Raw genomic sequence first — 12,675 nt, forward strand, 5'->3', positions numbered from 1 at the left:
ACACCATTCGCGAACAGGAAAAAAGCATTGTGAACAAGCAATTCCGCGTGTTCGCGGAATTTCTGCGTTCTCGCTGAGATTTTTTACCGTTTCACGGAGCTTTGCGTAGCGCATCTACGCAAATTCCACCCACCCCTAATCAGAATGATGCAACACCTTTATATACAGTTAGGTGTTATTGACAGGAGGGGGAGGAAAGCAAGGTGAGGAAAGAAAGAATTTATGCACAGCCTATAGTGCCGAAAAACATTTTTGCGCGGATAGAAATCACAGCAGCATAATGTGAATAGTTAGCAGATTTAGTGACTAATCAAAGATGAACTTGAGGAGCAACTCCCTTTTTTCCTCTAGTTTTTCTGTACAATATACGTTTTTTTAGAATCTCATAGGATAAAAACATTTCATTTAATTAGGGCCTATTCTGTCAGCAACAGATAGTGCAATAACATGCTAGACTGATAACATGAAATTCTAGTCCCCAGTACCACCAAGGCTTGGCCAGTCAAAGTAATTTTTTCTTGAAAAAGAAAACTTAGTGTATTGTTAAAACTTGAATTTTTGGCTGTCCGGCTCGGAAGAACACTTATGAAAGATTACACCCTGAGACCAAACAATGGACTGCCTAAAATATTTGTACTTAATTGGATACAGAATTTGTCTCGGGGAGCAACATGTTACCTTTATTACTAGTGGTTAGGGTAACTAGTTATTGGTATTTAAAAGGCCTTACGGTGTCAGTTTTCCCAACATGTTTGAAATCATCTAAAAAACGTAGCAAGAAAACACTAGCGACATAGAAGAACAGAAGTCCGGAGACATATTTACTAAATTAAAACAGCCACTTGGTTGTTTAACAGAATAAGTGAAACAGATTAGACTGAAAAGGTAATTTCATTCTAAGAAAAATAAGGCAACAGTGAAAATTCATAGCATTCTTCAGATATTAATGACCCATCTCTCTAGATTTAGACACATGGTTCAAATGAAGAATAGAACATCCTGTGGGCAAGGTTTAATCAAGACATCCTGGGACAGAAGAGAGAAAGCCAATATCTGTAGAAAACAATAAATCATGTTTGTGTGCTCTGATTCGATCAGAAATACTAAGTGTATGAGCTAGGGCATTTTAAGATTTGATAGAGCTCTGAAGAGAAAGTTTTCTAAAAGAAATGCAGGGCTTGGAGCACAGTACTGAAGATTGAACTGGATTGTCCAGATGGACTCCATGTTTATGTTCAGGCAAATGTTTCTAAAGGAAGTAGTAGATGCAGTAAAATAATATGCCCTTTGGATAAACGCCTAGGCTGGCCCCCATAAAGACGGCAAAGAAATATCCTTACCCCAAAACAAAAAACGACGCAAAAAAACTCTAGTCAAAGCTCAACGATCCTCTGTTAACCAGTTGCTGGATGGGTAAAAGCAAAAAGAGGGGTGGGGAGCCCTGTATTTGAAGTCAAACAGCAGGCTGTGTCCGCTGATGGGACTAGATTGACAGTCTGATGTGGACAGCTTGATTAGAGAAACAGGCCTGAACCACTTCAGTATTCAAGTAACCTTGTTACAGGTCGCATGACTACCACTGGGGCGTCACTGAGGTCTGAAGTTGCTGCCCACAGTTTGGTATGTGAATGTAACATCAGTAGCAATGGAGGCAGACACGAACATACCAGATAAGGACGAGCTTGATAACGCAGTATACGGTGACAACTGATCTCAGAAGCAAGTTGTAGGGATGAAAAATCCCTTGAGGTAGAGGTGCATTACATTTTTAATAGTTTAATTAGGCCTAGTAACTGCCCACTATCATCATCTTAGTAAAAGGCATGCTATATCAAATTGTGCCACCAATTCAGAATCTTCAGATTAAAAGCTATCCTCCTGAAATCAAAATATGCTTTGTACCAGCAAATGAAAGGGGATCAGGTCCATAATATGTGAAATAGGGTCTATTTCAGAGGATTGGATTTAGCAGGAAGCTGGTATCAATTGCACAAGACGCAAATCTGTATAAATAGTCAAAGTGTAATTACCAGTAAACACAATGTTGTAATAGTAGGTCAAATCTTTTTTATTAACAATGTAAATAGCCATTCTTCTCACATTAAAATTCTCATTTAAAGCAGTAAATACCCCCCCAAAAAAGAACATGTTTTCCAAGGCATCACTAGTCACGTACAAGTACTTGTGTGAGGTACAGTAATGGCGCAAAACAGATGTCCACTGGGTAGGACAGATCAATAGATGCAAAGTTCACGGTGCCAAAAACTGCAAGGTAATAGGTTTTCAGCTAGCATTCAGGGCTAATATAAGGAAAAGTAAAAGAAGGATAAATTATAGTTACACATACCTATTCTCCTAGGCATCAAGGGATTAATTCAAGGGGTCAATATATGTAAGTAACCCCACACCCAGCATCACGGATATATAGGTTTCACAATGAATGCACTGTTTAATCCAGTGCTCCCTGATAGTACTATACTGACGGGGCAATTTCTGCAGGAGCCACAATGGCAGGTGCTGCAGATCAAGCTCACTTGGGTTTAGCCAATATAGGAAGATAGCTAGCCGAAGATGGGGTCAGCAAAAAAGCTACTAAGAGCAGCTTTGCATTTGTTTAGTCTTTATCCACATCGCAATACCAAAGTCCGTTCCCACCCGGCGGAAGCTTTAAAAATGCTCCAGACAGGTGGGAGTAGGCACAGGTCTCCCTGCCCGCGCTATTGTAGGCAAGGAAACTACTATATCCCCAGGGTGGTCTCCCCGGGACAGAGCAATTGAACACGCCCTAGGGGGTGGGATGCCCAGTTTCATTTAATTTTAGATTGTTTGCAAGGATTGGGATCCCGGGCCTACTGAGGCTCAAAGGGGACCGACCCAGAGTGCAGTGCCCTCTCCCCTTTTTTATGTCTGCCCTTAGGGATGGTGTGGTGTCTGTGCATCATTTTTCAGTGCACTTGTTTTACATATAAGTGTTGGAATGTTCCTTTGTACTTGCCAAAGTATTATATGTTATACATGTTTGGAATGTTTGGGTTAGAGGAATTGCTTCTGAATCAGTTGGAGCAGCCACCTTGAGCCCTTTACACTGAATACTTGTATATCCTGTTATCTACATTAAATCTACTCAAACTGTGAAGACTCCTTGCTCATTTGGATTACTGTGCAGCTTCATTGAAGAGAACACACTTCAATTTTGGCGACAAGCTTGGGATGAGCATTTTTTTTTTACTTCAAAACTGAAAAATTTGACTTCTTGGACCATTTCATGTACTACCCAATTGTATGAAATATTTCATAGTCTTAATTGATCATTTATCCAGGTGGGTAGAGGTCAGAGGTGTTTCTGAACCAAATACCAAATCTGTCATTCGATTTCTTCAAGATGTATTCAGCAGAGAGGGTACACCTGAGGAACTACTTACAGATAATGGGGGGGTTCAGTTTACTTCACAACTTATGCAAGAATTTTTGACAAAGATGGGCATCAAGCATTTACGCACTCCTTTATACTTTCCTCAGGCGAATGGCAAGGTTGAAAGATTCAATAGGGTCTTAGTTGAATGCATTCAGGGCGCCATCAAAGCTAAGGTAGATTGTGAGTCTGCCATTAGAGATGTAGTATGGGCATATAGGACTACTCCTCACTCAGTATCTGGTGGTGTTCCGTTTGAGTTGATGAGAGGGAGGAAAGTGGTGTCTACGCTCAATCCATTTTGGAAGCTGGATTGTTTGAATAATAAATGTGATATTGAAGAGAATTCGCTTATTGCTAAAAATCGCAGTGATGAAGCCAGTGTTAGGAGGTGTGTTAAACTCTCTGTGCCTGTCTCCAAGAAAGAAGTCGAATTTGTTGTTGGTGATCTGGTTCGTGTCAAGGACGTGTAATGTTAATTAAAGGCAACAGCGCAAAATTAGAGAATGGTGGAAGTTTGGTCGCTTAGCCAGAATCAATCCTGTTTATAATCCAGTGGTAAATTTTGATGAGAGTTCTCCTGAGATCAGAAAGAGTTCAAGAATTAGGAGGATTCCTAGTAGGTGTGTGCATTAAGGAATTTTGTTCACAGTTTTATCAAATGTGTAATCTTTATTTGCACAATTTTGTTTAATGTGTAATTTTCTTTTTTCGTTAAAAGGAGGGAGATATGTGGTGTCTGTGCATCATTTTTCAGTGCACTTGTTTTACATATAAGTGTTGGAATGTTCCTTTGTACTTGTCAAAGTATTCTATGTTATACATGTTTGGAATGTTTGGGTTAGAGGCTGGAATTGCTTCTGAATCAGTTGGAGCAGCCACCTTGAGCCCTTTACACTGAATACTTGTATATCCTGTTATCTACATTAAATCTACTCAAACTGTGAAGACTCCTTGCTCATTTGGATTACTGTGCAGCTTCATTGAAGAGAACACACTTCAGATGGTCTCTCCCCTTTTTTTATGTCTGCCCTTAGGGATGGTCTCATTAGCATTCGGCCCCGAGGCATGGGGTCCCCAGGGCCTCCCAGAGGCTCAAAGAGGGGGGCCAAGAGCCTCCTCCCCAAATAAGCTTTTCCGCTACCCGGGCCTGGCCTTCCTTTGGGGGTATTTTTTTGCAGTATGTTGAACTATACATTTTTTAGCATTAGTTGCTCAAAAACTACTGAACAGATTTACACCACATCACAAAAAGCTTTACGGACCATGGTCTAGGTTTTCTATGGAAAATAAATAGGGAAAACGTGTTTTGGGCCCTACCACCCCCAATTTTCCTCAGCCCATGCTTGATGGATCACCCAAAAACTTTATAGCAAGAAGCAGAGCTAAAGGAGACACTTTTTTTAAAAAAAGTTTCATGCCGATTCGTCAAACGGAGCCAAATGCTATTAGAAAAACAAAAAAGACTTTTCCTATGTAAAATGGGTAATATAAATATACACATCTTTGAAATACTGGGGAGAACGTTGGAAGGTTTTCAAGCCTTACCAACAAAACGCCTGAAAAACAACACCTTAACACATTGAAGGAAAGTTTTACAAATAATGTTTTACATTCTCCTACAGCTTAACATTGATTGCCGGTTATGAAGACAACAATAATGGGAAAAATACAATTTTCTGGGACCTAACATGGCGAAAAATGAGGAGTAGGATACATGCTTCACCTCTTACTAAAGAAATGATGTGGAATATGGGCGGATGGAACGAGTTTAAACATATTAAACCAGATTAGGGGATATTCTACTCCATGGGGTATGTCCTGACCAACACCTACAGGTGGTTTATGGACCGGTTGTGTTGGGATCTCTCAATTCATGTATGCTATGTAAACAAACTAGCCAGCTGTCAAATATCTATACTTTAACTGCACTTTTGTAAATATTTTTAAAACACTGGTGGTGAGTTTTGAATTTAAAAAGTACACAATAGGCAGTGGCTTCTGTCTGCACAGCAATACTGGCATCATTCCATCTAGCAGTTTTTGGACTGTCCTATGCAAGTACAACTCTACCAACTTGAATGGGAGAGAACGCTGGCAACATCAGTATTCAGGCAACTCTCTACCAAGTGTGTCAGAGGAATAAGGTTATTGGTCATCATCATCAAAATGTTTATTTCGGGATCAAGCCCATAAGACATACAGTAAAAAATAAACTTAAAACAATCATATAATTATTATATAAAAACAGAGCAGAGTACGGCAGCAAATAACATTACAATTCTCATGGGCGCAGTGTTTAGTGTGCAACAGAGCGAGCAAAACGCACAAACATTTTGTCATAACTGCATAAACCAACTATGTGTAGATCAGTAAAAAAGATAAATGCCACAGCAAAATCCCTAGGGATTTCCTTATAGGCCTAAGGCTTGATGCTATCGAAATGCTACAATCAGACCTTGAAATCCGATATGCTTCGCTAAAGTGTCTTGTTCCCAAGGTAGTGCAAATTGGCCTTATCCAAGACCTCCTAGGTCTGTCATATGCTGGGCAGACAAAACTAGATGTTTCAACATCCTCTGAGCAGTAATTATAAACAGGGCAATTTTGCCCTCTTGGTCTGGTGGAGTCCCACTTGTGCCTACATTTGTTCACAATCAGTCATTAGAAACAGCTTTCTGATGATCTAACGAATTTCTGCCCCGGTACTTCATGCAGTAATAAATTTGACAATGTTGCTGATGTGAGACATCGGATTACAATCACCGAATTGATTTTTGCAAAAGATACCTATGTATTATATTGAGTGTCTGGAATGGTCAAGTATCATTATCACTTACTGCTGAAGTCACTGCACAGGCCATACATTTCTACTCTCATTATCTCGCCAGAAACTACCCTTCCATCACAGATTTCAAAATTTCACAATCCGATTATGGTGGCACAACCGTGGCTTTCATCTGCTGCTGGCACACGACTCCAGTCACTTGACAGACAACACAGTTTTTATCATTTTAAAGCAACACACTATTTACCTTCCAATAGTTTTTGACATGATGAATTTTTCTCGGAATCCTTGAGGATAGCCCGACTGATCATCCACCATTAAATCTGAGAAAATAAAAACTAAAGGAGAAAGATACATTCATGATTTGAACTTTTATAATTGTGTACTATGACATATTTCAAGCATCTCATCAAGTATCGGTTGTGGGTATAAAATCAATATAAAAACATGCATAGTACTGTTAATCTAAGGATGCCTTTCAAATCTATGTTAAATTGTGCCCCCTCTGACAATACTAGGAAAGAAAGATCAGTGACTAATACGCCCATTTAAAATAGATCAGCTTCAATTAAAGAGCAGCTGCAACATTTTTAGGTCTCGCCTAGAGAACGCAGCGCATGCGCTGCTTTCATCTTGGCAAGACTATTGTTGTGGGTTTTGCTAGCGAAGGGAGACAAACCATGTGTGCGCACGGACAGGCGATGTGCACGCGCATGGCGTCTCCTCGCTGCTTCACACGCTCCCACCGGCGCGCTTGTTTTTACTTGTTGGAAATGTGAGTGTACAGTAAAAGATAGAAAAAGGATCTAGTGGAATAAGATCACCTCGAAAGGTTTTGCCTCGCAGTGCACTTTTTCGGACTTTTCACTCAGGACAGGGGGATATTGTGTTTTGGGTTCAGGGCTGGCTGTTCCGCTGGGCCGTTTCCATCTTCCCTGATAGACTACAGGCCGGGCAGGGGACGGGTGCCAGGACCAGCCGTGCCACCATGGCACCATTCAAGTCTCAGCCTCATGCACTGCAGGGCTGGTATTGGCGTCCAGTCCTGCCCTGGTTACTGGGGATTCACCCATACTTCTTGAACTGCCTCTGCTCACGCCATGGCGATGGCATAGTTAAGCTTAAAAAACAGGAAACATTACTTTACTTCTCAGTTGTAAGAATGGAGGTGTTCCTTTCTGACGTAGCTAAAGACAAGATGGCATTTTGACCCACTGGCTCGCACTGTCCCTTCATGAACAAGAATTATGCTCTCACTAGACATGTATGAGGAGTTCCCTTGGTGTGGGAACAAGGAAGGCAGATCACTCAATTGTACTGTCCTAAATCCCCTGCTTTGCCCACTGCTGACTGCCCACACTCACTACTCACACTCCTCTGGCCACTACTTACTGCCCACTACATACTGCACACAACTCACTGCCCACTACTCAATGCACACCGCTCTCTGCTCCTTGACATTCCTGGCCTGGCGTCAGTGCTGTCTGGAGTCCAGGCTAGTGAGCTGGGGTGATATTGGTTAATGTGAGAAAATGAACCGCACAAGGCCCTCATTATAAGTAGCCACCTAATTCCAACAGGGCTGGTAGCAGCAGTTCCCGGCCCCATCGGGGTTATGAGATCTGCAGAAACGGCGCAGATCTCTTAAGTTTCAACAGATTTCAGAATGTGAAAACAGACAAAATCTCCCAGTGTAAGCCTGGCCCAACATGAGAAATTGCCAAGGGAACCTGATCTAGAGTTACCAATTCCTCATGGACGGCAATTCACCAAAATGCCAAGGGTAACATAAGTGACATCACACGCCATTTTATCTCACACATACTTACACACACATTCACTCATTCACTCTCTCTCTTACATAAGCACACTCTCACCCACATGCATGCTCACCACATACATTTAAAGACATGTTTACATACCTCAGCTGCTAGACAGGGTCATATCCCAGATAACTGTACTCCATTTTTAGGTCGAGCCTGGGCAACACATGCGCTTCTCTGCAAAGTATGCTGTATTAAGAGTATGGACTTGTAGCTCCGCCACTCTCCACCCATATTTTTCATTGGCTTGTGTCATTGCCCTTTGTAAATGCTGGCTTCTGATTTGATAATAGGCTTATTTGCACCTCCTTAGTACCGCCTTGTCGTCATTTGTAATTTACCATGATGACTGGCCCCTTTACTTCGGTTGTTACATTACATGTATGTCTTATTTAGTCTGTAAGCACTATTTTCTTTAATAAGTTTCTCCTGCTGCAGGCACAACCTACTTTCCTGCAACATTCAGTGCGCCATGCACGCTTTCACTTTCCAAGCAGCCGGGACAATGGTGGCCGCTTCTTTGAAGTGAAATAGGTCTCGCATTTACAAGAGTTTGAGCTATTTGCATTGTAAATGACAATGCCTTTTGTTTATGGCTTAATTATCAAAACAGATAAATAAAAGGCTCTGTCATTTACAATGCCAATAGCTTAAACTCTTGCAAATGCGAGACCTATTGCATTACAAATGCTTGTTATAGTAGATGTATTCAGATTTTAAAGGGCTATGTGTTTAACAAAAAACATGCATTTCTTGCAGGATTTTTTTTTTTTTTACATGTTTTATCAGAGCATTTAACAATGAACTAACAGAGGCTTTGAAGACCATCTAAGAAGCTGGATTAGTCACTGAAGATAGGATCATTGAGGTTTTAAGAGATTTTTTGAGTCAAGAAAATGTAATGGTCCAAAGAAGAAAGCTCAAATATTTAGCTCTTGCCTACAGTACATTTTTAGCTTTAGCCAAAAACCTACTAAGCACAATACAAATACTTATACTGAGTTTTGGGGGAGTCTATTCCTGATCACTGGTTGGCTTTCTTGTAAACCCCATCCGCTCGCTACTAATTTGATAGTTTTCCTCTACTCCCTCTTGTGTTTTTCCTCTCCTGAAGTACAATTTCTTTATCATCCTTTTGATTAAGGACTTCTTTCCTTTCACGGATGACTTCAACTAGCTACTTTTTTCAGATTTGAGCACACCATGGGAGTGCATGCGTATGCTCTCTTTCCTGTGTGCTGCTTCCACCTCTCACCCGCTACTTACCAATCTCTCAGAGTTGGTCTACACAGCTATTCTGTTTCTTCCTCCTCTCTATCCCATCCGGCTTATCTTTATTTTCTCCCCTGCCTGTTCCTCAGTTGCTTCCCACCGCAGCACTGTCAACTGGACTTGTTAACTCTCACTACAGTGCCTCTCCCCAACCGTATCTTCTTTTTTTTTTTGAGTGCCCAGCATCTGTAATCTGCTGCTGGGACGCTACTTGCTCTATTATCGGCTTTTGATATATATATATATATATTTTTTTAAATCGCTTTATTGGGGGCATCTTAGAACACTAAATTAAACAAACAAAAAAATGGGCACCAGAGAATTATGAAGCATACGTGTGCAAGCATGGTGAAACATGCGTGCTCATGTGTGGTGACATATGCGTACAAGTCCTCAATTTGGGGTTGGTCATGTTAAAAGTGACAAAAAAATGGCCTCTGCAGCATAATGATGCTTGTGTGTTATGTATTGAGATGCGTGTCCGCATATAAATAATCACACTTGGGCCAGACATTTGTCTTGCATCTGCAAAAATGATAAAAATGCGTATTGATGATGCTTTTTCGCATCTGCAACAAGCATTGGTAAAGCCACAAGGTCGGCTAACGCTTTTCAAAGGCTATACCCTTTGGCTTTCCTGATGCCTGTTCGAAAATAGCAGCTTAGAGTTTGATTGTTTTGGAGTGAATTAGGACATTATTATTCGGAGTTTGAGGAGGTCACATAAAATGGAAAAAAATGTTTTTTAGAACATTTATTGACAATATGAATGTAATGCTCTTCACGTGATGCCATGGAATTCATCAATGCTAAGGTGTAATGGGGAGACAAGAGAAGAGAGGTGAGGAGTCCATCTAAAAAAGAAGACAGAACAGCTATTTGGAAGTGTTTGGAGAGAGAAAAGACTAGGAATTTGATCTTGAATTGGTTACGTTATAAGACGTTGTAGACATCTAGAATTGCACAGCATGTCATACGGATGATATATGCAAAGCCCAGAAGGTTGACCAACACTTTTTTTTTTAGATTTTATAAATGGATGGAAACAGATAAAAGGTGTGGAAGAGAGGAGTTTCCACTGAACTCCTGCTGCCCACTTGGCTTCCTCCACAACACTCAACAACTGGTCCATAAAATGCCTATCTGCAGGGTTTGAAGATGCAGTGTCCATGTGAATATGTTCCTCGTGATAGGATGCTCACCAAGTTAGTGAATGAGGGGACAAGTGCTGCTTACTTATACCTTAAGCATAACTAAGCAGACATTATCTGTTTAAAAGACCAGATGTTTACCTCCAAAAAAGAAACCTCCACAGTGGCGTAACAAAAGCCCCCGTGGTGCGGGGAGGCCCCTGAGCTCCAGGGGGCCCCCTCAGCAAAAGTGGTAGGTCGAGGAGGGAGGTCCCCTCAATGTACTTTGCAAGGTGGACCCCTCAAGTTTCCTTACGCCACTGAACTTCCATTAATGGCTGGTTCTAAGCACAAGGTTAACAATTAGAGAAAAAAATAAGTTTAATTTTTTAAGTTAAGGGAGTAAACCTGCATGATTGGTGTGCAATTTGTTGATCATTCATACATATCTTAATAATGACACTATAGCCTACAATGAGGTAGAATTTATTGGTGTTGTCCCGTTCTAGTTTGCAAAACCGTAAAAATGGTTATTAATTTGTTTTATAATGTTATGCACATACTATATATTTCACCTTTGAAGTTGTCCACTCCATTTTTTTTATCACTGCATTAAACAGTAAACTATCTTTAGTTTGCTACTATTATGTATATTTACAATAATAACTATTACAAGGAATATTTACAGTACCCTTCTCTGATTTGTTATGTATAAAACGTCAAAGCATGTAATAAGAATCCTTAAATTCTGAAATTGAGCTTGAAAAACGAAGGACGGTGTCCAAGGCGATTATTTTCTCACAATCACTGACCAACAATTAAGCAGCAGCTACCAATCATAAAATAACTACAGTCCATATTTTTATTCACAATAAATTAGACAGGATATTTTGCCTCTCACTGGTCAATCCAGTACAAGCATCAGTCTATTCAAGCTATGATTCTAACTTTAGAATTGAATCTGTTAGCATAGTGGCAGACCGAAGCTTTAGTACAAGTAGGGCTCCCGGTTTTATGGTATTTATTTTTTGGACATTTCCGTCTGTATTTATCCATTTTTATTTTTTGTCAGCTTTATCTGTATTTATCCATATTTATTATGGATTTCATGAAAAAAATAAAGCTGAAACTGGTATATTTCCACATTTATTTACTCAATAAATATGTAGTCATGCTTGAATGCCTGCCAGGTTTCAGTGATATGAACACCCACAGAAGATAAATCAATATCCTTATATGAAAATATGCAGATTTCAGTATCCGCCTTGTGCATATCTACTGCTGTTTAAGCCTCTTTACTAAAATTGGTTTAAAAAAAAAAAAAAAAACCTTTCCTATCATTCCACACAGTTATTGGCCTGACGGTCATGGCAAAGAGTATTTAGAATCACTCAAAAAGCACCCAATTTCAGTTTTTATCCACATTTAAAATTAAATACAGACAAGAAAATAAATGGTTTTCGGTCTGTATTTAGCTGTAAAATTCAGTAAAAACGGAAAACAGGGAGCCCCAAGTATAAGCAACTACATCCTAATGTGAATTCTCTAGTTCATGTCCGGAAACGAGTGCGTATAAGACAGGAATAAAGATCTAGGATGAGAATTGACTGTGCAAGTGATGGCTTTAAGGACAGTGTACAGGTTCTTAAATATGATGCACTTGTGGAAGTATAAAATATGTATGCTGGAGTAAGTTAGGGAGAGGCAGAGCAGTTTTTTGTATAATCTGGTGATGAGATTTGGGCAGGCCTACAAAAATGGCGCTACTCTGGTTCTATCATAAAGAAATGGTGGCCTGAACCACATCAGCTTTAGCATCTGGAAAAAGAAAATGCTGAATTTTCCTAAATCTTGCAACAAGAGTGAAGCGGGTGGAAACTGCCCCGCCCCCCCTTGAGCCAGTCAATCAAAAACCCAAGATTTAGAGGCACAGATTGAGCCAAATACTTGTAGCAACCAAATAGACGACCACTCTGCGGAGCGATTGCCTAAGATTAACAGTTGGGGCTTGTCGGAGATTGTTAAGTAGATTGGTCATCATCTAGATGGCCACCATGGACGATCAAGCAAGTGGTCCAGGAAGGCAGAGTTTGAAATGTTTGTATGGATTATAAGAAGTGTATTATCCGCAGAGTAAAAAAAGTCACAGGACACACTCAATGAAGCAAGGTAAGGGACTTAAGAATTAAAGATGCCAGGCTTAAAGAGAAACCCTGGGAAACACTGCAGGTGAGAAGAGAGAAGAAAACT

General features: G+C 40.3%; 1 protein-coding gene across 2 annotated transcripts in view; it reads right to left on the bottom strand.

The window, feature by feature from the left end:
* Positions 1 to 12,675, bottom strand: part of CHEK2 (checkpoint kinase 2) — a 243,964-nt gene that overhangs the window by 140,180 nt on the left and 91,109 nt on the right. For both annotated transcript variants that reach the window (XM_085636234.1, XM_085636235.1), the window contains exon 7: positions 6,448 to 6,538. In XM_085636234.1, coding sequence (XP_085492360.1) covers positions 6,448 to 6,538 — 91 coding nt within the window. The remainder of the gene's footprint in view (positions 1 to 6,447; positions 6,539 to 12,675) is intronic.

Source organism: Triturus cristatus, chromosome 11 (genome assembly GCF_964204655.1).
Source record: "Triturus cristatus chromosome 11, aTriCri1.1, whole genome shotgun sequence".
NCBI classification, from domain to species: Eukaryota; Metazoa; Chordata; class Amphibia; order Caudata; family Salamandridae; genus Triturus; species Triturus cristatus.